The 27,710-nt window shown below is 46.5% G+C and overlaps 1 protein-coding gene across 2 annotated transcripts in view; it reads left to right on the top strand.

Moving 5' to 3' along the window:
* The window catches only part of GFOD1 (glucose-fructose oxidoreductase domain containing 1), a 123,295-nt gene extending 95,949 nt beyond the window's left edge, over positions 1-27,346 (top strand). For both annotated transcript variants that reach the window (XM_017521547.2, XM_037736003.1), the window contains exon 2: positions 24,148-27,346. In XM_017521547.2, coding sequence (XP_017377036.1) covers positions 24,148-25,067 — 920 coding nt within the window. In that variant the 3' untranslated portion in view covers positions 25,068-27,346. The remainder of the gene's footprint in view (positions 1-24,147) is intronic.
* The last annotated feature ends 364 nt before the right edge of the window (positions 27,347-27,710 follow it).

Raw genomic sequence — 27,710 nt, forward strand, 5'->3', positions numbered from 1 at the left:
ATGGTGCGATCTCAGCTCACTGCAACCTCTGCCTCCCGGGCTCAAGCAATTCTCCTGCCTCAGCCTCCTAAGTAGCTGGGATTACAAGTGCCCACCACCATACCTGGCTAACTTTTGTACTTTTAGTAGAGATGGGGTTTTGCTGGTTTTACCACCACTTTCTTCAATAATGTATAGATAGTTTGCTGGCTAGCTGGCACCATCAGATAGCTCCAGCCAGGGTTACTGGAATTGAAGTCCATTTCTCACCTTCTGCCTTCAACCAAACAAAAAAATCTAAGGTTCACCATCCATTGTGAAAGAACCAATCATATCCTTGAAAATCTGTATTAAGTGTCCTATGAAACTTTCCTTCTCTGGGCTTCTTTCTTCCTTTCCCTGCTATGCTAACTTCAAGCAACAAAGGTTTGTGGAAGATGGTCATTGTGCTGGGCCAGTGGGGGACACCAAGAAATAGATATGATTCCTGCTCAAGGGTTTTAGCAGCTGGTTAAAAAGAGCTGAGCTAGTGTTTATTCAGCACTGTCTGTGCCAGGCACTGTGCTAAGTAGCTTGCAGGCACTGCCTCATGTAATCCTCATAACAACCTTTCACTAGATACTAGTATTATTATTATTATTATTTTTCCAAACAGGATCTCACTGTCACCCTGGCTGTAGTATAGTAGTGCTGTCACAACTCACTGCAGCCTTGAACTCCTGGGCTGAAGCAACCCTCCTGCCTCAGCCTCCCTAGTAGCTGGGACATATGCCACCACATCTGGCTAATTTTTTAACCTTTTGGCAGAGATGAGGTTTTGCTGTGTTGCCCAGGTTAGTCTCAAACTCCCTGGCTCAAGGAATCCTCCCACCACAGCTTCCAGAGTTGCTAGGACTACCGGTACATGCCACAGTGCCTGGCTATTTTTTGTATTTTTGTAGAGACAGGGTCTCACTATGTTGCCCAGGCTGGGCTCGAACTCCTGGGTTCAAGTGCTCCTCCTGCCTTGGCCTCCCAAAGTGCTGGGATTGTAGGTATAAGCCACCATTCCCAGCCCCTATTTTATATAAACCCAAAATAAATGGAAGCCCAGAAGGTTTGGAGGAACTACCTCACTGTTCTGGAGTTCACAGGTGGTTGGAGATCTCAGTTTTCCCCAGGAAAATATGGCTAAGAATTCCAGATGTCATATGATTAAGGCTTGGAAAGCTCAGGCAGCAGGTATTAGAGAAGAGATACCCAAGGCTTGGGATCCTCAGGGAGGATGTCCTAGAAGAGGTGGGACTTAACTTGGACCTTGGAGAGGAGTGGCACAGCAGGGACTGGAGAGGCAGGGAGCAGAGGAGGGAAGGTGGGAATGTGCACGGGGGGCTGAACCTGCTTGAACTTGATGACTGAGCAGAGATGCCGGGGGTCCTTTTGGAGAGGTAAATCATGGTCAACACAGGAAAGTAAAAAATGCATAGCATAGGCAATGGCAAAGATTAAGTTCTAAACAGGAGGGGTGCGCGCACGCGTGCATGTGTCAGTATTTGGAAAAGATTAATGATATGGTAGCTTGGAAAGTGGCGTTAGATGTTTTTTATAGACACCGTATTGACATGGTTTGAACCTTTAGAGAATTGATCGCATATCAGCAGCTGACAAAAGCCACCTGTATTTGAATTAGGGAACGGGCCGTTTCCTTGCCCCAATGCTAAGATTTTTTTTTTTCCTGAGTGGCTTACCACACATCTCACTTCTCATTTAGTTTTAAAGTGTGTGTGCAATGGGGAGATGGGTGGCACCTGCTCCCCAACATGTTCTTAAGGTGCTTTCACATCCCCACCTTCCTCGAACTGTAGCTTCTAGAAGTGCTAGGAGTTCCAGATACAGATTGCTCTTCTCCCTTGAGGCCATGTGCAGGGCCAGCTGGTGGGACCACAGATAGCCCTAACTTAGCATCAAAACCTTGCTGGCCCTCCTGTCCCTTCTCTGCTCCCATGCCGCTGAAACACATGCGTATTGACCATTTAGTTAACAAGGCATTATATGGAGAATAGAAATCATGGGATGTTATGCTTGGAGGGACCCAATAGAACCTCCGGTCCAATCACTATCTGCCCTTTTCTCTCAGCATTCTCTCCAGCATTCCCTTGGCTATGAAAAGGAGTGGTCAAATCATCTGGGCATTGCTCCATGTCGCTGCTTGGATGCTCGTGTAAACGTTAATGACTCAGAGAAGTGTTAACACTGTGCTGCATTAGCGAAACCTTTTCCATGTGGGAAACCTGCTTGCAATTTCAGTTTCTTGTGTGCGTGTCTATGTAACTGTTTAAAATTTCTTCAAAAACGATCAAAACAGAAACACACAGAAGTACACCTATGAGGCAAGGATGTCGTTGGTCTAATCTTCTACGCTGGGACTGTGAGAAATGAGATGGAGGCTGGTAATAGGGATGGAATCCAGAATTGATGCTTTTTAACATTCTTCACCAGCATTTCCCAAACCTCTTGACCCTAGCTTCTGTTTTTTATGCATGGCACAATCTTGAACCCCCTGTAGGGCCTGTGTTCCTCAGAAACACTTTGGAACAGCTGTTATAGTCCCGTCCCCTTGCTTTGCCAATGAGGAAATGGAGCTCAAGGCCATACAGATGGTGGCTGAGTCAGGACTGGGACCTGGGACCAGGGGTGCGCATGAAGCCTAAACCTGCCACATGCCCATATATGCTGATTACTCAGCCTCTGAAAGTAAAGGTGTGTGTTGAGGTGAGCACCACCCATTGAAAGCCCCCAGGAACAGTGGCAGCATGAGGGTCATTGGGGAGCAGAACTTTGCAGGGAGCTGGTGCTCTTGGTGCAGGAGCCGATGATGGCTGGGAAGAAGGGATTCTGCCCCAAACTCTAGCCTACCCGCTGTCCAGGCAATGACACTTCTGCTGACTCCGGCTGCTGGCAGGGACAGCCACATGTCCCCCAAGGTGTGCGAGATTCCTCCTCAGTCAGGACAGGTGCTACCTGGAGTCAGCTTTCACCCATGAAGCATGTGGCCAGTGCACGGGTGTGTCAGTTTCCTCACTTATACATGAGAAGGAGACTTGGACCTGACAGATAGGAAGCTCCTCAGAACAATTCAACATCATGATCCTTTAGGATCTGGAAATACAATGGGAACCGAGGATTCTGAACACTGAGGCTGTTGTTTAAAAAATATGGTAATTCGGGAGGCTGAGGTGGAAGAATCTCTTGAACCTGGGAGGCGGAGGTTGCAGTGAGCCTAGATGGTGCCATTACACTCCAGTCTGGATGACACCAGCAAAACTCCAGTCTCAAAAAAACACAAAAAACAAAAAGGTAATTACCCAAACTCCCTGGCCTGGGGCAACAGATAGAATAAGGGCATGGAGTCTTTTTTTTTTTTTCCCCATTTATTTATTTTATTGTATTTCAGGTTTTGGGGTACATGTGAAGAACATGCAAAGTTGTTGCATAAGAACACACGTGGCAGTGTGATTTGCTGCCTTCCTCCCCATCACCTACATCTGGCATTTCTCCCCCTGCTATCCCCCCCCAGCTCCCCACCCCCCACCATCCCTCCCCTATTTCCCCCCAACTGACCCCAGTGTGTAGTGCTCCCCTCCCTGTGTCCATGTGCTCTCATCGTTCAACACCCGCCTATGAGTGAGAACATGCGGTGTTTGATCTTCTGCTCCTCTGTCAGTTTGCTGAGAATGATGGTTTCCAGGTTCATCCATGTCCCCACAAAGGACCCAAACTCATCGTTTTTGATGGCTGCATAATATTCCATGGTGTATATGTGAAGGGCATGGAGTCTTATAAGCTGGTGATTGAAGGAAAGACAGAGTGAAAGAAAATCTAAAGGAGAGGAGAATTACATGGACCTGAGTACTTTTTCTGTGCTGAGTACTTTTTCTTTGGAGCAGAGAGGGGACTGAAGGGGAATAATTCAGTGGCTTTATCCTTAGAAGTTGGTATTTAATTTACTCTATAAGTGCTTTCACCTCCACAGAGTACATTCTGGAGGCTTTAAGACCTTGAAGAAGGCAGGTAGCTTTGTTTTAGGCACTGTTTTACCTATACTTCACATATACTCTGTTTAAATAAATACTTACATTCTTTTTATTCTTCAAATAGAAATTAACCTGCATACAAAAGTTGCTCAATGAGCTAATAGAATAATTTGGCAAGTTCCTCTCATAAAACCCTTGATGACTGGCTCGTCTTGCTGTACTGAGAAAGCAGAAAAATGATTCTGTGATTTTCTTCCCTTGTCTAGCAAAAATACAGGATAAAAGTTCTCTTTGGACCCATGTTCTTATCTTCTGTCCCCAGCCCCAGCGGAACAGCCGCTATTCCTTGTTGCACATTGGTTGGTCTTTAAGGGAGGCTCCCACCATAACTACATGCCAGTGTTGAATGACAGTTCCATTAACTGTGTCATATAGTTCCCAAAGGCACTTGTATGTTATGCATGTCATCTTTAAGTTTGGTAGGACCAGAGCTTTATGGAAGCAGGTACCTGGGTGGAATCTCTCCTGCCCGTCCTATCTTGAGATACCTACACGGAACACTGGCACATGCCCAAGATTAGACTGTCAACCTCACACTGGACACACACCTCCTCTGCTGGCCCCAGTATCGGCTTGCAGTAGTTGCTAAGCAACCAGGTAATCTGCAGTCTCAGGGTCAGTCAGCAGATACAGAAGACAGGCCTGCAACTCTCATTGGCAGGGTCCAGCTGTGAGATACCCCAGGGGCTGGAACTTGAACTCTGCTGCTGCCAGAACTCATCCTCCCCTGTGACCTAAGGGCCTCTTCCTTCTGGATCTGTGGGTCTGCCTTTTGAGACTGGAAAGAACCATCTAAACAGATGAAATGATAATAGATTCAAGCTTCAATAAATGGAGCCTCAACCTCATGGGCAAGGAAAGCTTCTAAATCCAGAGGAGTTTAAACTGATTTATACCTACATTTTCTGTCTTCATTTGTATGCAAAAAAACCTTTAAGAAGCAGTGGATTATTTTGTGGTGCATCAGGGAGCTCAGAAAAATGTATTATTCTCAAGGTCTAAAAGGTACTGTGCAGCTCTCTGCCTCCCAGCCTGTGGAACCAGTGAGTTAGCACATCAGCCGTCTCCCTGCAATCGCTGACACCTCACTGCACTGCTGTGGATCATTGAGGGCTTCTCATGGCCACAGTCTACTGTAAATCATCAACAAGTCCTAAAAAGTCTCTACAGCAAGTGAAGTATGCAGAGGAGAAACCAAAGTATTGACCAGTATGAGAAGGCTCCTGCCTTTCAGGAACTTATAATTATGGTTGTGAGTAGGACACAGACATTCTAGGACAGAGGTGCCCAAACATTCTCCGTGTGCACTGCCCTTAGTGTCTGAGTAATTTTTTTCATGGTGCTCCTAGGCCAAAAGAAAGACTTCACAAGTTCATAGAGTAAGTGACTAAGTCCAAATAATAAGTATTAATCCTAATAACTTGGCAGGTGCTTTAAAAAAATAACTCATAAATCAAAAGAGTAAAGATATTTTTATTTTATTTTATTCTATTTTTTGAGACAGAGTCTTACTCTGTAGCCCAGGTTGGAGTGAAGTGGTGTGATCTTGGCTCACTGCAACTTCCGCCACCCGGGTTCAAGCAATTCTCCTGCCTCAGTCTCCCAAGTAGCCGGGATTATAGGCACCCGCCACCATGCCTGGCTAATTTTTGTATTTCTAGTAGAGACAGGGTTTCACCATGTTAGCCAGACTGCTCTTGAACTCCTGACCTCAGGTGATCCACCTGCCTCAGCCTCCCAAAGTGTTAGGATTACAGGCGTGAGCCACCACACCCTACCAATATTTTTATTTTGTTTTTAATCACAGTGTTAAAGGTGTTGAAAGATAAACATAGGCACATTAACCTTTTAAAGCGCTTATTTGAACATTCAGCAATTCCTGAATCAGGCAGTACCAGATCAAAAGTGGTTCAGTGCTCCCCCCACGGTGTGAAGAAGCAAGTCAAAGAAAACATTTGATTGGTTAAAGTGGAAAGTCCCTAGTTAGATGTTAGTTGGCATTTCTGATTGGTTAAGCTGAGGTTTCATTTTACTGTTTACGGAGAGTTGGGCTTTGATTTGCTTACATAGAAACCCAAGGTGTGAGAACCATCTCAGCCTAATGGTCTTCCAATTCATTATCTTAACAATGAGATGTGTGTGCCTGTTGGGCACAACTTCTCAAACTCAGAATCAGAACTCTGCCACCCACAGTTCCATCCCACACCTTGATTTTTTTCCTGTGTGTTTGTTCTAATCACAGCAACTGCCAAAAATTCACCTTCACAGAGAGAGGCTGTCACTGAAGGGAATGTCATGTAATCCAGTGTTCAAACTGTGAACCTTCTCCAGTGAGCAGTTCCTACAGTATCCAATAGATGTCAAGTCACACAGTGTTTCCCTCTAAATTTTAAAATACACTGCAGTTACCTTGAGTTCACCATGGGACCCCTAGATGCCTTAGCTTGAGAACCACGGTGCTAAAGCACAGAAACTGTCATAGAAAATTCAAGATCTTGTGCCAACCTGGGTGACCCCTCCATCTCTTCTCCAGTAGGCTCTTAATAAATGTTTGTGTGATTACAAAGAAATATAAATTATTCTTTTACAAAGATACATGCACGTGTATATTCATTGCAGCACTGTTCACAATAGCAAAGACATGGACTCAACCCAAATGCCCATCAATGATAAACTAGATAAAGAAAATGTGGTACATACACACAATGGAATACTATGCAGCCATAAAAAGCAATGAGATTATGGAGGGACATGGATGGAGTGGGAAGCCATTAACCTCAGCAAACTAATACAGGAACAGAAAACTAAACACCACATGTTCTCACTTATAAGTGGGAGTTGAACAATGAGAACACATGGACACAGGAAGGGGAACAACACACACTGGGCCCTGTTAGGGAGTGGGGTAGGGGGAGGGAGAGCAGTAGGAAAAAGAGCTAATGCGTACTGAGCTTAATACCTAGGTGATGGGTTGATAGGTGCAGCAAACCACCGTGGTACACCTTTACCTATGTAACAAACCTGCACACCTGGCACATGTACCCCAGAACTTAAAATTTTTTTAAAGTCCGTGGGGTTGAATGGTTACATGAAAATCCACAATTCCAACTAGCATTAGTCTGTTCTCACACTGCTAATAAAGACATACCCAAGACTGGGTAATGTACAAAGGAAAGAGGTTTATTGACTCTTTCATGACAGTTCCACATGGCTGGGGAGGCCTCGCAATCATGGTGGAAGGTGAAGGAGAAGCAAAGTCACATCTTACATGCTGGCAGGCAAGAGAGTGTGTGCAGGGGAACTCCCCTTTACAAAACCATTAGATCTCATGAGTTGTATTCACTATGATTCAATTACCTCCCACTGGGTCCCTCCCATGATGCATGGAAATTATGGGAACTACAGTTCAAGATGAGATTTGGGTGGGGACAGAGCCAAACCTTTTCACAACTTGATTTCTTTGCCATCATATTTGACTGGCTGCCAGATTGCATTTAAGATTGTAATTTATTGTAATCCAGATGAGCCCAGATACACAGAGCCAGATTATGTGGATTTGGATCTGGCTCAGCCACTTACTAGGGTGTGAACTTGGCCCTAGACTCTTGAGGGTTTGGCTTCCTGTGTGAAATGGGAATGACAATAACCTCTTCAGGTTTTGGGAGGATTCAGTGAGATGATTTCCCACAAAGTGATTCGCGGGTACTTGGCAGTAGTAACTGCTTCGATCAGTAAGTGTTTTCGGTTTTTTTTTTTAGTTTCTCTTACTCCAGGGGTCACTTTTAGACTTCAGTGTGATTGAGCATGGTGACCTGTCTCAGGAGGAGGTGTTCGTGAGAGGAGGGTGGCTGAGGGCTGAGAAGGAGGAGGAGGGGAGGGGATAAACCACCTGTCGACGCTTCTTCCCACTGGAGCACACAGCAAGCCACACCTGGGCATCTTGTCTTTGTTCTCTGCATCTGGCACACCTTTAGGGCATCGCTGTGTCTGAGACATCTAGACATCTCCCCACGTGTTCCACCCAAGTCCTGTGCAAGTGTGATGAGTGGCTGATTGTCCAGGAGCCCCAGGCTGGACTTGTTCCAGCACTGTGTCCATGAAAAACCCTTTCCTGGGAATCAGTGAGTCCTTTCCATATGGAAGCATCCCCGGGATATGCAAGGGAACATTTTCAGCTCTGCTGGGACCCTTTTCCCAGGGGATGGAGCCTTTATTGCCTGTATCCTGGCCTCTTCTAGGGCCTCACAGTATTATGTGGAAGAGAAAGTATGAAAACTTAACTCCTACCCCATCTCCTTGTCTGTAAAATGGGGCTGCTGCCACCTGACATCACCAAGCAGGCTGTGGGTTTCCAGCTTTTCAGATTTTGAACGATTGTTGCTGGGACCAACACAGATCCAGGTACACCCAGTTTTTTAGGAGTTCCTGCCAACTAGGTTTCTGTCTTCAAAAACAGCCTGCATTACTTTTGCATATTGTTGCAAAAGAAAACAAAGCACCAGGACTCAGCCCACCCGGCACCTTCGGCTGCGTGACTGCTTTCCACCCCCAGGAGTGAGCAGTGTTTCAGCCTTTCAGCCTTGGATGGCTGGGCTTGCTGAAACCCCCACCTCATTCAGCTCAGCGGTTGTCATAGGGTCCCTAGGTGAAATATTAAGCACTGTCCCTTGGAGAGAAGAGGATGTAGGAGGGAAGAAATCCGCTGTCTTCTGGGCTGCAGGAGGAAACCTTGGCTCTCTGGGGTCAGATGCTTTGTAAACATTCCCTTACGCTCCCCACCACTGTGTCTTGCCTTGCCCATTTCTGAGGTTTCTGAGCTCTGTTGATAAGACAAATTTCCCAACAATCCATCCTCAGCCTAGTGAGGATGGTAGCATAGACCTATCAAAATATCAGCTTGCAACCGAGAGTGAGGCTTTGTAATTTGGAAAGAGGAGTTTTTTAATCTGCAGCCTTCCATAGCTAGCTAAGCCTTCCTTATTTCCTCGGAGCAGTTAATGTGTGCAACTAAGTGCTCAGGCAACTTCTGCCCTCCATTTGTCCAGCCTTGACTCCCTGTGGCCACCCCGGTCAGCCAGCAATGCCAAGACAAGTCTCTGCCGTGTGTGTGTGTGTGTGTGCGTGTGTGGCGTAAAATGAACTATACATTCGCTGAACTTGACATTCGCTAAGCTGCTCCCGCCAGCACCCCATCGTGATATTCACGTGGGCAGATCTGGAAGCTGCAGTTTTGCATTTTGTTTTCATTCATGAGAGCATCTGCCCAGGGATCCCTGGAAGAGAGCGCTACAGTAAGTGTATCCTTTGGTTTTATTTGTAACTGCATCACGGCATCTCAGTAATAACTTTCTTCTTGTGGCAGGCCTATTCCTTCCAGCAAACTTTCCATACACTACTCATTTCATACTGTCAGCAGTCTTAACAGAGCTGGCAGATATCAGCTCTGCTTCACAGATGGCTTTCGCACATGGAATGAGGGGCAAAGCCAGACCTAGAACCCACATAGCTTTCGATTCTGTGTCTTTCCCCACCCCCTGTGCTGGCACACACTTACCTCCCTGCCACCAACTTGTTTTGAATTCGTGCAGCTCTAAGAGCTGACCTGTGTAGTTTTTATTTGGGTCTGTTATTGACTTGAGCAGACATTTATGAGCACTTGTCATGGGTCAGGACAGTTCCTATCTGTCCTTTCATCCTCCAAGCAGCCTTTTGAAGTATATGTTATTACTCAAATTTTATAAGTAAGTGAACTAAGCTTCTTTGGGTCACATGGATTGCAAATGCCAGAGTGAGAATTTCAATCCACGTCCCCTGACCCTCATTTCACTTCCCTGTCTGGCAAATTACACTAGATCTTGGGCTGCTTTATTAACAGGCAGTCAGTGCTTCCCCCGTGTTCAAATCAATCTTTTCAGAAAGGGGTCCAGAAAGCTTGGAAATCTGCTGTACTCAAGAGGCATTTAAATTGCCAACAACCGAAACTACCTGGTTGATTTTAACAGAAGGGAATTATTTGAAAGGACCTTAGTTTTTCACAGAAATGTATGAGAGGCTGGGGAAGTCAGCTTGGAAAACACAGGAACAAAGAAAGTCTTGGCAGCTGGAACAACAGAATGACAGCCAGATCACACCAGAGAACCCATCTGGCATAGACAGACTTGGTTGCTTGCAATGGTGCTGGTGCTGGGTGTTAGAAACCATCATTGCATCACGGGCACCACAGCCCTAGAAACGAGATGCTGCTACCCCCACTGCCAGCATCTCGTTTCTAGGGCTGTGGTGCCTTCCTCCATTCTCATGTACTAGGCCCAGGTGCTGTCCCTGCTTGGCCAAACCCTGGTGGGTGCCCATGACTTTGCTGCAAAGGCTGCTGGGAAAGCAAACAGCTGGTGTGGCTTCTACAGGGGGAAGCTGTACCTCCCACCAAGTCTTTCGGGTGGGGAATTTCCCAATCACAGCAAGGAGATTCAGGGACTGGGCAGCTCCCCAAAATCACACGTCTCTGCTACCCTTTGTCCCCCAAACACACACAAACACTCCATTATTGCACTGTAAGTTACTTGTCACTTTCTAATATTACCATCTTCCCACCACTCCCTGGGCCTTGGCACAGACTGTGTCTACAGTGTGGATCTGGTGCAGGTGAAAGGGCTCTGGGAAGTAGCCTGTTAATCACGTTTACCACCTGCTGTGGGTAGAGCCTTGGAGCTGGTTTGCCTCCTAGCTGCAGAAGGGGTTTATTGCCTCTGTTAGGCCACATCAGCAGCAGGTGAGGTTCTCATAGGCTGATTGTTTCCCTCTGCTTCTAGCTGAAGCAGGAGGATCTCTTGTTTCTTGGGGAAGAGGCATGGAGCATTGGGCTGCTTTCCTTTCTTGGGCAGGCTTTGGCCACCCTAAGTGTATCCCTCCAAGGACGTGCGTTCCTAGGCTGTAGGAGGTGGGGTTAGCGTGGTCCCTCAGTAGATTTCCTGCTGGCGTCTTCGTTCTTAGAAGCTTAGTATGTGGCATGCCCATCACTGCCTGGTTCCTTTGGCCGAGATGAGAGGTGCCCACTTGCAGAAGGCTGGGGCCCTGGGAGGGCTTCCTTTATTCAGCTGTGAGAATCCCGTAGGAACCTCAGCACTATAGTGGCTGGTTTCCCCAGCCTCTCTCTTTCTTGATAATAATCTTTCAGTTGTCCTGGCTGGTTCACTGCCATGGATATGGAGTGACCATCCCTTTGCCTTCAAAGAGAAGAACCACTGTGTTCTCCCATGCCAAGCCTCTAGCCCTTTTTGCTGTCCAGTTCTTTCCTCTTCAGGCTCTAGACTCTGCCCTCCTTTCACAGCTGTCCCAGATCTTCCCAATACAATGCTGGGGCCTTGCTGGGGGGCAGGGCCTGAGGGATGGTGCTTCCTTTATTCACTCACCTGGTAGTTCTGATGCTCAGTCATTTCATCTTATCCCCCATTCCACTCATAGCAATTCCCTACGTGAAAAATGGAAAACCCGGGGCTTTGGAACCACAGAACTGAATTTGCACCCTGGATCTGCACATATTTCTGATCTTGGGCAATCAAAATCTCTAAGCCTTAGTTCCCCATTTTCTACAAATGCAAGTGATGGTGTCAAAGCGGTGCTTAAGTGAGCCAGAGGGAAGCCCCTGGGGCCAAGTGGATGCATCAAATGTTAGCTCCTGTTCTCTTCCTTGTGCTCTTTTCTGCCCCAAGACTGAGGGCTCTGGCCCTGCCCTGCATCTGTTCCTGTTCCTACTGCTTACAGGGAGCCAGAGTTGGGGGACAAAGTCTCATTGATAGCAAGGAGACTGAAAATAGATACCAAACACCCTAGGGTACCTCACTGAGCCTTTCTTTTTGATGGAGTAAAAACTACTGAAGGAACACAGAAACAAAGAGAGATTTGGAAGGAATGCAGACATGTATCTGAGGATACTTGAGACTCTGTCTCTGGGGGGGTTTCTATAGCTTGCAGGCAGGTAACACAATGAGTGGATGGGGCCGGAGGAACTGTGGGAGGTAGAATTCTAAGAGGAATGTTGCCATTTGGTGTTACTTCTGTGATTAGTTCTATGGCAAAAAGCAGATCAGATGAGATCCTAATCTAATCATAAGAGCTCTTGAAAGGCGGCAAGTTCTCTCCCGCTGCTGGCGAAAGAAGAAGTCCAAGAGCTTACAAGTATGAGAAGGATCCAACTTCCACATACTGTTGGTGGCTTGAAGATGGCAGGGCACATGGCAGGAAAGTGGGCTTCTGTAGAAGCTGACAGCCAGCAAGGAGACGGGGACCTCAGTCTTACAGCCACAAGGAACCAAGTTCAGCCAACAGCCTGAATGAGCTTGAAAGCAGATTCTTCCCCAGAATGATTTTGTGAAGCCCTAGTCAGAGACCCAGCTGAGCCCACCGGGACTTCTCATGTAGAGAACTGAAAAATAGTAAATGGGTATTGTTTTAATTTGCTCAGTTTGTGCTGGTTTGTTACAACATCAATAAAAAACGAATACAGTACAGCAATGCAATAGGGACTGGTGAGGACTGTGGTATACTGGAGATGTACATGCCATCTAACTGTGGAAGCCACTAGTCAGCTACAACTGAGTGTTGTCATATAGGAAGCTCTGCAGAAGGAACCCAGTGTTTCTGGATTTTTGCATTTTTTGAGACCAAAACTTCAGACTGTGTGAAATATCTTGGCTTTAAAAAACAAACAAAAAAAAATATCTGTTGGGTAAATACCCTTGTGATCCCTTCGCTAAAGTACAACCCTCCTTGAATGGAGAATTTCCTGCATTTGTTTTGAGATATTGCCTGAAGTCTCTGGTCTTTCCCATTGTGCCCGTAGTGAGGATGGTGTTTCTCTTGAAGTACTGACTGGCGATCAACAAGGATATGCTGAGGTTTTGTTGGGGACTACGTGGGGGCTTTGGGAGATGACAGGAGGATCCTAGGCTTTTGGATGTGTGATGAGGATTCATACCATACTTGGGAAGAGAAAGCATAGATTTCTTTATTTCTCAAGAGCCAAGTTGACCACCATTCTAGGCCCCCATCATGTTAGGGTGAGTGGGTAGGAAATGGAACTGTAATTCCAACCAGCAGTCTCACCCAGTCCAATGATTTATGTTTTCTTGTAAGTATCTCAGCCTCTTTTTTTTTTTTTTTTTTTGAGACGGAGTTTCGCTCTTGTTACCCAGGCTGGAGTGCAATGGCGTGATCTCAGCTCACCGCAACCTCCGTCTCCTGGGTTGAAGCAATTCTCCTGCCTCAGCCTCCTGAGTAGCTGGGATTACAGGCGTGTGCCACCATGCCCAGCTAATTTTTGTATTTTTAGTAGAGACGGGGTTTCACCATGTTGACCAGGATAGTCTCGATCTCTTGACCTCATGATCCACCTGTCTTGGCCTCCCAAAGTGCTGGGATTATAGGCGTGAGCCACCGCGCACGGCTTCTCAGCCTCTTTTACATGGCTCTGGTGACCCAGTGTTTGGCATTCTACTTTTTCCTCTTCCACTCCAGAAAGTAGCTCTTGAGACCCTCATAAGCCAGGCTTATGAGACCCTGGCTATGTCCCTTGGATCCAGCGGGTACACTCTGAATCCTGGCTTGACCAAATGTGGAATGGTGGTGTAGGAGCAAGAATGGCTGTTCTACGCCACTCTCTAGAATAGTGACCCCTGAGGTACAGGGGTTGTCATTTGGCTATTTTGGACCAATATAGCAGGACTCAACTGCTGTCCATTTTCCTCTGTCCCCAAGTCCCTGACCACTGTCACCACTGCATCCAACTTCAAGCCTCTCTTCTCCCATGGGCCCTCTTGCCCTCTTACCACCTCCCTGCCCCCTCCCACTCTGGTCTGTATGTGCCACCAACAGGAAGGGGAGGGCTGCCCCAGGCCTCCCTACGTGGGAAGCTGGCCACCAGCCTGGAAGGTCTCTTGGTCCTGCATACCTACCTGTTGTTTCTAGACCTCTACCCTCAGTCTAGCTTGAGCTGGAAGTAGCAAGCTTGTCTTTACTTTCCTGGGGAATGCCCCTACTGGAAGGAGTTGGCTAGTGACTCCACAGTATCATATCTGCATTCTCAACTGTAGTCTCAAGTATAAGCTGTAGAGATGGAGATGTGTGGGATTTAGCAGTGAGGTAACTGAAATTGAAAAGTGTTTCAGGAGTAGATGCCCATTCCACATATAATAGTTTCCATCATTAGGTGACCCAAGTGCACAGGAAGCAATCACAAAAATCCCCATGCTGATGGGGGTTCCTGGGCAATAAGAGGGCCCAGGCAACAGGCTTGCATCATGGGGGAAGGTTCACAAAGGTTGGTGGGACAGGGGCTTGGCCTTACAGGTGGGTTGAATGCAGAAAGCACTTGAACAATTAATTCAGTTCAACACCAAGTCCCATCACCATCAGCTGTCCTGACTTCCTTTCATTGGCTATGACCCTCTTTCAGAGCCCACTTATAGCCCCAGAGGCTTTGACACAGGAGCTAAATATGGGTCACTCTGACCCATTTCCATTTCAAGTTTGAAATTAGGATGGAAACTTAATCAAATTGCCCTGGGACTTCAGATGTCACCCTGCTGGACATGGGGCCTCCCGTCCCCACTGCCCTGGTTTCTGAAGCTCGCTGCTGTCAGTTGCACGATTGTTTTCAGAGCCCTCCTTTTGTGCTGTGTGCTGCAGATATTGCACGTACGTGCACAGGCACGTGTAGTCAGCAAGAATGGGAACATGTATCTCTGGGTAACATGGGTACAAAGAACAACCTAGCCAGCCTTAAGACAAGGGTGGTCAGAAGGCAGTAAGAATGCAAAAGTTAAGATCAGACCCAAAGTACAGCTTGATGGGAGGAAAAAATCCTAGCATTCTATAGCACTGTAGGGTGACTGTAATTAGCAACAATTTATTGTATATTTTCAAATAGCTATAAGGAGGATACTGAATGTTCCTAATGCAAAGAAATCATGAAGATTTGAGATGATTAATATGCTAATTACCTTGATCTGATCACTATACATTATATGTATTGAAACATCACTATATACACTAGAAATATGTATAATTATTATGTATCAATTTAAAAAACTTATTTTTGGCCAGGTGTGATGGCTCACACCTATGATACCAGCACTTTGGGAGGCTGAGACGAGCAGATCACTTGAAGTCATGAGTTCAAGACCAGCCTGGCCAACATGGTGAAACCCTGTCTCTACTAAAAATTAGCCGGGGGTGGTGGCACATGCCTGTAATCCCAGCTACTGGGGAGGCTGAGGCAGGAAAATGGCTTACATCTGAAAGGCGGAGGTTGCAGTGAGCCGAGATTGCGCTACTGCACTCCAACCTGGGCGACAGAGTGAGACTCTGCCTCAAACAAACAAAAAAACATATTTTTAAAAAGACTAGGCTGGCTTTGTAGCTAGACAATCTGGGTTCAAATTCCAGATTTGACTCTACTACTATTGAGTCATGGAATCAGAGGCAAGTTGCTTACCCCTCAGAGGCTCAGTTTCTACATCTGTAAGATGGGAACAGGGCAAATACCTGCCTCATGGGGTTGTATAGACTAAAACATGAAAATGCATGCAAAACACCCAGCCTCCTCTGGCACAAGGTAATTATTCAATAAATGACTGTCGTTGCTATTTGATATTGTGCCATTTGTACTATGAGCAGATCAGACTAGTCTTTTGAGTTGGGAAGTTGTATTTATGTTAAGAACTCTCATGGGGATTGAAAATCGGGGATTTAGTCTCTCCAAAGGGCCTCTCCTTTTTTTTTTTTTTTTTTTTTTTGAGATGGAGTCTTGCTCTGTTGCCAGGCTGGAGTGCAGTGGTGCTATCTCAGCTCACTGCGACCTCCACCTCCCTGGTTCAAGTCATTCTCCTGCCTCAGCCTCCCAACTACCGGCGCGTGCCACCACGCCCAGCTGATTTTTGTATTTTTTGTAGAGACGAGGTTTCACCATGTTGGCCAGAATGGTCTGTATCTCCTGACCTTGTGATCCGCCCAGCTTGGCCTCCCAAAGTGCTGGGATTACAGGCATGAGACACCATGCTTGGCCCGGCATCTCTTAATGTGTACGGGCCAGAGGGAAAAGTGGGATTTAGACAAGTCAGCCTCTGCTTCTCTTGCAGTTTCTAAGCTCAAAAAAAACAAAACAAAAAACAAACCTCTGTGTATGTGTGTGGTGGGGGGTGGTGTGTGCGTGGGTGTGTTGGGAGAGCAGGAAGGAGATTCGCAGAAATAAAAGAGGAAAAGGAGCTGGGCTCAATGGTGTTGCCGTGAGTGAGTGAGAGAGTGAAAGTGACTAAATGTCCCGTGTCTTGGTACAGGGATGGAGGAATTATAAATAACCCTGTCTGTTCATATGCTTAGTTCTGTTGAAACCAGAGATTTGTCTTTGACCTACCTTCTTTCTTCTTCTTTAAACTCCAATTCTGCTTAATCTTTCTTGAATCGCGGATTATTTTATGATTCTAGTGAACCTCTCTCAGATAACTGCACATCAGAGTATACACACACAGTTTTTGTAAACAGTCTAGTATTAGCAGTTTCCCAGATTCCACATTAAACACCATTAATCTTATTTTAGACCATTTTTTATACCATACCCAAACTTCTGAATCATGAATAGGCAAGCTCCTATGCATGCTTCAGAGCCCAGCTCAAATGTTCCCTCTGCAGCAAAACTTTCTTCCATGCCCAAATCAGCTGGGCAGCCCTTCCTTCATGCTTTCATTGACCCTTTCTGAGATCAGCATCCCATAATCATGCCTTTCCTGATTGGTCTCCCCTACTAGACTGTGAGCTCTCCTTTATTTTTCTCACTCACTTTTTGGACCCAGTGCCTAGCACAGAAATGTTGAAGGAACAGAGTATAAATGAAAATAATGAGTTTCCTACTTGAAATGCAAAGCAAGCCATCTCTACCTTCTGCAAATTCAAGGAAAAAATAGGAAGCTGTATCCGATGGGACTTCTTTCGGGGGCTCTGCCAATCTGCTGGGACAGCTGCAAGCCAGCCTGCGGAACTAGCATCCATTTTTGCTTCAAGAAGATAAGGGGCTGTCAACACAAGTGGAATGATGGGGAGGAACCGGTGGGAAGGTAGCATTGCCTCAGAGATTTCCACCATGATTAGATCAGGGAGTGTGTCATTGGAAATGTGCTCGTGGGGAGGTTGCTTGAGGTTCCAGGCTTATTATGTTAGGGAATAGCCCTGGTCCCTGGGTGGCAAGGTGTCAGCCATCCTCCAGGTTCCGAGGGATAACTTCCCTGATGAAAGGCAGCAAACGTTACCTGCTCTGCAGGACAGCAGAGCTCCATCTTTCCCTTGAAGTGTGAATGTGAAGCCCCTGGGCGAGGCTCCCGGGGGCACCCTATGGATCAAGCATCAGCCCCACCAAAGCTCTGGTCTGTCCTGAGATAGGAGCAGAGACTCGGCCACAGCTTGGAGACCCTGAGCTTGGAGGATATAAGGGGAGAAGCTGCCTGAAGAGCTTTAGGGTCTCTGGGCTGGACACGCTTCCCGGTAGCACAGATTTCTCAGAAGGGCCGTGAATATTTTGGCTCAGTTAGAGGACACACTCAGCAGGCTTCAGAGGAAGCCGATTTTCCATTTCCCCAAGAGGGATCTGAGGAGGACAGTAAAGCTCCTTCTGAAATTATTTAACTTAAAAGCTGATGAAGAGCAGGCACACTGCCTTGCCTCTAGCACTTTCACCTGCCAGAAGTTTCCCACGGATTTCATTGTGTTCTTAACTGCGGCACAGTGACATAGGCGGGAAGTATCAACCCCACCATTTAAGGACAGATGGCTTTGCTTTATTTGCTGCTGAGAGGATCTTGTCTTAAAAAAATATAGTTAGTCTAAGCCCCAAAGCGCCCCAAAAGACCCAGCTTTAGCTCTCTGTCCTCACACAAAGGGGAGCCCGGTCTTTGTGGAGTGAGTTATGAAGGCCTCCCCAGAAGACACAGGCCTGATACCCCGTGGGCCTCAGTCACTCACCCGTATCACACTCCATCATATTGACAAATGCGGCAACCCTCCAAGACAGCCATTTCCGGATGCAGGGACAGGACCCTCGGTGGGGTGAGCTGAGCAAGAAGCCGTAGCATGATGGCTCACAGCCCTGGGTGAATGCAGCTGGGTCACCATCATTCATCCTGCCCGCGTATGTGCAGAAAGCCTCTCCCATTCCTCTACCATAGTTGTGAGCACCAGAGAACTTTGCCAAACCTCTCCCACCACTCAGGAAATGTTTGGGGCCTGGCAAAACACAAAACATACTTTCTCAGGCACTTCTTGTTTTCATATTTTCCATTCTTCACTGCCTGTTAATCTGGAGTGAAATAGAGTCCGTATGTTCTGAGTCCCTTTGCCTAATTCTCTGAGGCATGACTTTTTCCTCTAACATTGTTCGAAGTCCCAAAGTTTTTAATATTTTTCCTTAGAAAGAGGGCACCACATTTTGCCACAGTGGATGTAAACCTGAGACCTAAAGAACGTGTGTTGTCTTGGTGTTCCCGGAGGCATGTGGATGCAGCATGGGACAAGTGGCTCCCTCATCCTTTCAGGGAAATTGTCCACCCAGGAGCAAGAAAGAGCAGACTGCCTCCTTAGCCTATGCAGAGTGAGCTAGGGCAGTATTCTTTTCTCATGGCAAGAGGGGGTTCATGACTGAACCCCTCATTTTCTGTCTCCCTATTAGAATCGACTTACCCTCATGTCAAAGAAATGGCATAGCCATGTCCTTAGGGAAGAGTGCAGGACGGCCTCTACATATTTCCTACATTAAACAGAGAGAGAGTACTTTTAGGAGCCATTTTGGTGCTTTCTCTGGGGTGGAAAGAAAGGCACTACGCTAAGACAGATGATTGTCATGAGGACATCAAAGAAAGACCTCTGGTATTTGCTGGAAAGCCGAGCCCAAAGCCCAGGCTGACAGGCCGTTTGCAGAAGAGGTATCTGTATGCTTTATTCAGGAGAAATCCCAGCATACAGTGAGCAGCATCTGACACACACAGGATTGTGGAGTATGTCAACCACACACTCAGACAATACAAGTTCCCTTTACATTGCATGTGATTTTAGGGATGAGGGGAATGCTCTGTGCCTCACTAATCCACATACACACAAACTCACACACACACACACACACACACACACACACACAGGCACACACACACGAGTGTCTGATGACTAGAAGTCTATACTTAGAATTGTGCTTCATTAGCAAGAACCTTTTGATAGGGAAGATTTGGGTGGGAAAAGAATCTGAGGATCTTGGAAGTCCCAGAGTGGGCTTTACAGAAGCCCCTCGAGAGAGGTCGGGTAAGGAAAGACTGTCCAGAATGCAGAGAAAACAAACTTTGCTCAGCAGTTTGTGAAGGGTCTGCTGGCTGTACATTTTGGGTTCCTTTTAGAACTGGAAGCATTATCTTATTTTTAACAATATGTCCCAAAGGCTTCAAGAAGTTATTGTACAATGTATGATGATGCCTGAGCCTCAGAACCAGAGGGGATACGTGCATGGGCTTCAGGTTAGGGCAGAGTTTTGTGCATCTGTCTGAGTTGCACGTTTTGGAGAGAGAGTGTCCACAGCTTTCACTAAGAATCATAAAGCAGTCTTAAGCAACTGGAGCAAGAAGACCTGGCAACAGCCCCTCTGAAGCGTTCAAGGTTCGGGGTCAGCAGAGCCTTCTACCAGCTGTCTGGGTCTTAGGAACTGTGGTGGGTCCATGAGAACTTGGACCTGCCAGCTCACCTAGACCTTGGAGGGCCCTTTTCCCATCATTGTGAGTGCTATCCTTCAAAGGTCTTCCTGTCTCTTTGTGGATTTTTTTAATTAGAATTTTTTTCTGACCATAAAATTACAAATTGAGAAAATATGGAAAAATGTAGTGAAGAAAATAAAGCCAACCATAATCCTACAAATCCAACCAATCCTACTCATCAGAGTTAACCTCCTAGGGATTTTCTTTTTCTTTTGTCATTTTAAAGAGGATTGAGATCATATATATCTATGAATGGAGCGTTTTCATTTAACATTACATCATAATCATCTTACTTGCCATTGAAAGGTCTTCATAAGCATCATTTTCTATGGCTACACAATATTCTATTATATGGCTATAGACTGCTGACTTACTCCTTTTTCTGTTGAGCATTTGCATTGTTCGCAGTTGTTTTGTTTTTTGTTTTGAGACAGGGTCTTACTGTCACCTAGGCTGGAGTGCAGTGGCACAATCATAGTTCACTGTAGCCTTAAACTCCTGGGCTTAAGTGATCCACCACCTCAGCCTCCCAAGAAGCTGGGACTACAGGGATGCATCACCAAGCCTGGCTCTTTTTTTTTTTAAGAAGTGGGATCTTGCTATGTTGCCCAGACTTGTCTCAAACTCCTGTCCTCAAGTGATCTTCCCAAAACTCTGAGATTATGGGTGTGAGCCACTGCATCCAGCCTCTGTTCCCAGTTTTTTGCTTTGATAAATAATGCAGTCAGAACTATCTTTGGGCAAAAAGCCGGGCTTGCATTTTGGATTATTTCTTTATGATAAATTCCTAGAAGTCTTGTTTGACTTTTGAAGATACTGTGTGTTAAGATGTTGCTGAGACCCATCTGTAAAGTGTGAATGAGACTGTGGGCAAAGAGGTGGGGCCAGGCAACAGGGCTTGCTGGGTTCCTGCTGCACATTGGATGTACCACAAGGTGCTGTGGGTATTAATGGAGACTTAAACAATTAAAAGACCCAGCCCTATCCTCGAGGTCCTTACTGTATAATGTGGAACTATTTCATGCATATTAGGTTGGTGCAAAAGTAACTGTGGTTTTAGCATTAAAAAGAGGGCACCATAATTACTTTTAATGGCAAAACCGCAATGACCTTTGCACCAACCTAATAAATCGCCTAAAGAAAGACATGTCCGTATCTCAGATCCCCGGGGAATCTACACGTGAGTCTCAGGATGGAGTTGCATTTTTGTGTATCATGTCATGTTCATGTTACATTTTCTGGGGCTTCATCAGAATCTTTTTATCTATGGAGCTGCAAAGAGGTTGATCTCCTGACCTCGTGATCCACCTGCCTCAGCCTCCCAAAGTGCTGGGATTCCAGGCATGAGCCACTGCGCCTGGCCTAAAAAACTTTTCTTAATACCATTAATATGACCAATAGAGCACACTGAGGAAATGGCAGTCAGTGTCCTCCTTTTGGCCTTAAGATAGGGTGTAGCAGAGGCCAGAGCCTTCACCCAACGGGTGTGAGGCAGATTTGTCACCTGTCCCTGCAGTCACTCCCTTTACATATAAATCTGTTCCTGGTAGCATAAGCCAGTATTACACGAGCCTTATGCCTACAAGATCATATTGTCAGAACATAATGTTACACAGGTGTGTGGCCCTTTCAGTGATACAAACCAATGTCATTTCATCTCTCTGCCAGAGCGTCAGTCCTCACCTGGTTGCAAAGCATTAAATGAGCTTCTCACTGCTATTTCATGGCCATGAGGGGGACCAGCCCAGCTCTGCCAACAGAGAAGAAAAGGCAAGGAGGTGTATCATTCTGTAGGCTTTTTGCTCAGGGCCAGAACCAGATGTGCATGTGGAAACTGACAGCCATCGTTTGTATTTCCTTTCTCCAATCTGCACTGACCAGTTTGGATTTGGCTAGCTCTTCCAATGGGAAAATGAGAAAGCCATGTGCCAGGCTGTGGCCCTGGACAGACATCTGCAATTGCTCGATTTTTACAAAACCCCATCTTAGCTCAGCGTGTTGTAATGGTTTGTGGATTTTGTCAATTGAGTGCCTAGTCAGGACAAGTGGGTTAGGGTGGGGTATGTCTCATCACCCCATTTCCCTTGGAGTCTCTTCTACATCTGTGGCTGGAGTGCCCAGGTCTCCATCAGAGGGTCTGTGGGTGAGCATGCCTCGACCACAGAGACTACCCCAGGATGGGTGCTTTCACTCAGTAGCTCCAAGTCTTTCGCCTAGCATCTGTTTTATCTAACTTGCTAACAAATCTGTGTAAATCCTTTTTTTTTTTTGCCCTCCAGTTGGCTGTTTCTCCAGGTCCAGCTGAGTTGTTTTTCTTCTTCCCTGGCTCTTGGCTTCCATGGAATAAATCCCTTTCTCGTTCCCTGGCACTCTCCTTTGCTTTGATCCTTTGTTTTCTCCAGACCCAGAACTACTTAGTCTCCTAAAAGGGCTCCGAGAGGCATTTTGGTCTTCCTGTAATTTATACACACATTACAGTCATCACGTAAGACTAATTCTTATTTGGCCTGACCTCCACTGGCCAAAAGCAACACACTCCACCCTGAAGCAGATGGGGGTCAGGGAGGAAACAGGCACTGCCAACCCCTCAGATTTAGGCAATATCCGCTTTTTATGGGAAAAGAACAACTTGAAACAAACACTTCTGTGACCACTGCCAGCCCTAATCCAGAATGCAAAATAAACAAGCATGATAATGCTCAAAATACAATATTGGGGAATTGTGGAGGGTGGAGGGGATCAGGCATTAGTTAAAAGCTTAGACCTCCAAAGGGTATCATTAAGAAATTCTTCACACTTAATCAGACTCACCTTGGCTAGGATTTAAGCTTATGTATTCTGATTCTGTCCAAATAGAAATAGTCTTCTCCTTTCACTATGTCATTTTAAATAATAATACATTTTTACTAAAAATGATATTTTAAATATAAAATATAACAAACCATCATGTAAGATAATTGTAATGGAATATATTTTATATGTAAAAACATTATATTGTATAATTTAATACTACTATCTTTTGTATTTAAATAATATAAAAGCAAAATCTATTTCTATCTAAAATGTTATAGATTTGTATAAATAAAATATAAAATGAAACATTTTATACTGCCTTAGCAAACATTGCCAAACATTTCTAAAATGTAGGTTACTTAAATATCTTAAAATAAACCTTATTGTTTAAATCGATACCAGACGTTTAACATTGAAATTAAGTAATTCATGGCTTTCTCGGACCAGGACAACTGTAATCCAAGCACTTTGGGACTTAGAGGGTGGGGGGGGTCACTTAAGACCAGGAATTCAAGACCAGCCTGAGCAATATAAGGAGAACCCTGTTTCTTAAAAAAAAAATTTAAGAGACCCCTTCTCTTTAAAAAAAAAAAAAAAAAAAATGGCCAGGCACGATGGCTCATGCCTGTAATCCCAGCACTTTGGGAGGCAAAGGCAGGTAGATCACAAGGTCAAGAGTTTGAGACCAGCCTGACCAACATGGTGAAACAAAATACAAAAATTAGCTGGGTGTGGTGGTAGGTGACTGTATTCTCAGCTACTTGGGAGGCTGAGGCCAGAGAATTGTTTGAACCCAGGAGGCGGAGGTTGCAATGAGCTGAGATCACGCCATCACACTCCAGCCTGAGCAACAGGGCAAGACTTCATCTCAAAAAAGAAAGAAAAAAGAAAAAAAACAATTAGCTGGGTGTGGTGGCGCCTACAGTCTTAGCTACTCAGGAGGCTGAGGCAGGAGGATTGCTTGAGCCCAGAGGTTTGAGGCTGCAGTGAGCTATGATCGCACCACTGCAATGCAGCCTGGGCAACAGTGAGATTCTGCCTCAAAAACAAACAAAAAACAACAAATTAACTAATGCAACATAAATATTTAAAGTAATATTGAAATACATAGAATATCTTCTTTTTCTTTTCTTTATTTTTGAGACAGAATCTTGCTGTTGCCCAGGCTGGAGTGCAGTGGCTGAAACACAGCTCACTGCAGCTTCAACCTCCCCTGCTCAAGTGATTCCTTCACCTCAGCCTCCTGAGAATCTGGGACCACAGGCGTGCCCCACCACACCCGGCCAATTATTATTATTATTATTTTTGTAGAGATGGGATCTCACCATGTGACCCAAGCTGGCCGCCAACTCCTGGGCCCAAGCCCTCCTCCGGCCTCGGCCTCCCAAAGTGCTGGGACGACAGGCATGAGCCACAGCTCCTGGCCTTCTTTTTCTATTAATGTGAAATATTTTAAGACCTGACCCAGGGATGTGCGCTCGGGCATGGTCCCGCCCCGCTGACCGCTGTCTTCCTCCCACCCGCAGGCATCGGCAAGAACGTCATCTGCGACCGCACGGCCACGCCGCTGGACGCCTTCCGCATGACCTCCGCCGCCCACTACTACCCCAAGCTCATGAGCATCATGGGCAACGTGCTGCGCTTCCTGCCGGCCTTCGTGCGCATGAAGCAGCTGATCGAGGAGGGCTACGTGGGCGAGCCGCTGGTGTGCGAGGTGCAGGTGCACGGCGGCAGCCTGCTGGGCAAGAAGTACAACTGGAGCTGCGACGACCTGATGGGCGGCGGCGGCCTGCACTCCGTGGGCACCTACATCATCGACCTGCTCACCTTCCTCACCGGCCAGAAGGCCGTCAAGGTCCACGGGCTGCTCAAGACCTTCGTGAAGCAGACGGACCACATCAAGGGCATCCGCCAGATCACCAGTGATGACTTCTGCACCTTCCAGATGGTGCTGGAGGGTGGGGTGTGCTGTACGGTCACCCTCAACTTCAACGTGCCCGGCGAGTTCAAGCAGGACGTCACTGTGGTGGGCTCCGCCGGGCGCCTGCTGGCCGTGGGCACCGACCTGTATGGGCAGCGCAACAGCGCCCCGGAGCAGGAGCTGCTGGTGCAGGACGCCACGCCGGTGAGCAACTCCCTGCTGCCCGAGAAGGCCTTCAGCGACATCCCCTCGCCCTACCTGCGCGGCACCATCAAGATGATGCAGGCGGTGCGCCAGGCCTTCCAGGACCAGGACGACAGGCGCACGTGGGACGGGCGGCCCCTCACCATGGCCGCCACCTTTGACGACTGCCTGTATGCCTTGTGCGTGGTGGACACCATCAAGAGGTCCAGCCAGACGGGCGAGTGGCAGAACATTGCCATCATGACCGAGGAGCCAGAGCTGAGCCCCGCCTACCTGATCAGCGAGGCCATGCGCCGCAGCAGGATGTCCCTCTACTGTTAGCACAGACTGGGGACCTCGGGGACTTGAGCCTTCTGCGGGGGATGTCCACAGAGAGGGAAAGGTGACGGTGGCCATGGGCAATGTGGGGATCGGGGAGATGGAGGGACAGTGTGAATAAATGGCATCTGGGAAGGTAAACTCCAGTCCCGGGGACCACCCCAAACCAGACTGCTGGTGGGCTGAGCCTGCAGCCTGGAAGCATTCAGGAGGGCCTGCCATTCCCGGGTTGACCCCTGCTGGGTATTTGCACCAGAGTGGTTTGGTTTAGCTGCCTCTGCTGCGCTTTACTGTGACAAGCAAGGAGGGGTTGCTTCCCTCCCTACCTCATCCACCCCTCACACACCTTGACCTCCTGCAAGCCAAGTGGGCCTGCAAGGTCAAGGCACCAGTATCAGATGCAAACTCAGTGCCCGGGACACCCACCACTGGCAGGAGAAGGCTCATTTTCACAGTCTACAGAAGCCTGTTAGGCTGGGGTTGGGGGGTGGTATAGGCTGTTGGGAAAGTTCAGATTCCAGGAAGCTGCTATTTGTTGAATGTAAGGTATCTGAGGGCAAAAGTACTTAGTAGCCAAGTGGGCAGCTTTTGACTGATTGGGCTTCCTCATAGGAAGCACTGAGAGTGTGTCTTCGCACTTGGTTCATTGCCCTTCACCTGGTGGAGAGAGGTCAGAAATAGCAAGCAGAAAGCAGGACTCCCCGAAGCCACAAGGAAAGAGCTCAGATTGCACCAAAACAGGGGGAGCAGAGAATAAAATTGCTTCTTTGAACTTGTCAACAATTTAAAAACTGCAGAGTCACCTTATAACTTTATTTCCAGTAAAGGTGAAATTGAGTGTCACAGGGATTACTGAGGTGTTAAGGTAGCCCTGCCACATGGCTCTCCAGGCAGTGCCAAGAAGCCAGCACAAGTATGGGTTTGACCATAAGCTCAAATGCTGCCCCCAAAGACTGGGGACAGCTGTGTGCCTCAGTGTTGCAGTGTGAATTCCCTAACAAGGTAAAGTGAGACTAGCCAGGGAGGTGTTCGGGGCTCCATTACCCATCTCGCCCACCAAGCTGGCAAGAGCTTTTAGGAGATTCATCCAGCTTTATGGAAAAAGGAAGACTTCAGTTCCAATCAGAATCCTGTTTTCTTAAAAAAAAAAAAAAAAATTTTTTTTCTTGGCTCCAGCACTTGCTTTCAGGATTCCGACACCAGAGAATTTAGGGGTAGGTACTAAACTAAACAAAACAAAAGGACAACAAGGAACATTATTTCTAGTGTTTCTAAGGGGCCATACTTAGCATTGAGAAGGCTAATGGTGGAAAAAACATGTTCTTCTAATTGATCTCCTGTGTCTCTTGTCTTTGCGCACTCTGCTTACAGAGCTTTTGTTAGAGATGCTGACTGCAGGCTGGAAGCAGGCAGTGCCAAAAGGGAACACATACACACACATACACACAGACACACAGAGACAGACAGACACACACACACACACACACACACACACACACACAGATTTGTGAATGCTTGCTACCATCAAATGTTACTGAAATCATTCTTAAAAATTCAGATCTGGTCTTGAAAGAAAGATCAAGTCAAGCACATTCAGAGAACAGGGAATTATCCTTTGTTATCTTTGCTTAATCCTTCACCCCACATAAAACATTTGTCTAGGGTGAACTTGGAAGCCATTCCTCATAAGTCTATGTAGCTTTTGTTCACAGGCTCACTGAAGTCCAACAGGTGTCTTTACATGCAGCTGAGGTTTAGAGTTCTTTTCAGATAGCTGGCATTAGAACTAGAAGGGAATCTAAGAGGCCTGGAGTCCACCCCCAACCTTAGTAGGCAAAATCTGAGAATGAACAGCGCAATCAGTTGCATCCTTCATTGACCTCCATAGGGTCAAAATACTTTGAAGCCTGGCTACTCATAGATGCAAGTGTGGTGTGTCCAAACACCAGGGGAATGTTGGGCATTTTCTAGTACAGAGAAGTATTGCCTTTCTGGAAAGAGTCACCCTGCTTCATGGGACTTTGCTGCAGCACTGCAGGGTCGGTCAGCTGAAACTCCGTGCCTGGTTCATTTGGTCCCTCACCTGTTGTTGACAGACTTCACGGTCAGCGTTCCTGCTCTTGCAGCTATCAGTCCCAAACTGGAGATTTACTGGAATGGAAGTCTCCCCATAATAGTTTGAACAGACGGCCATGTCATGGACTGTTTTAGTTCTCGTTCTTCTAAATTGCTCTCGGGGAAAGTAGTTTTTGTGGAAACATTGGAATTATTATTTTTTTTTTCTAGCTAGCCTGAAGGGCTTTGATTAGAGATGAAGGGAAAGCAAATGAAATGACTCAATGGGTTTCATTTTTCTAAGTCATTCATAACCTAAATAGGGATATTTCTGGAGTTTCAATTGTATGTTTCTGTACTAAATCATAATACTTGGAAAATCTTTTCCCAATACTTGGGGTTTGGGAGAGAGGTCCCCACCAAGGCCTCTAAGCTCTGTAATAAATATTTAGTATCTAAAACAAAAATTCTCATTTGAGGCTGGGTATATAGAAAGAACATATATTCTTTAAAAGAAGCATGAAAAAATATTTTAATAAGTGTATTCAAATTTTATCCACCAAAGTGCATGTAGTAGGTAGATGAAGGAAC

The sequence above is a fragment of the Cebus imitator genome, unplaced genomic scaffold (assembly GCF_001604975.1).
Source record: "Cebus imitator isolate Cc_AM_T3 unplaced genomic scaffold, Cebus_imitator-1.0 Scaffold21, whole genome shotgun sequence".
NCBI classification, from domain to species: Eukaryota; Metazoa; Chordata; class Mammalia; order Primates; family Cebidae; genus Cebus; species Cebus imitator.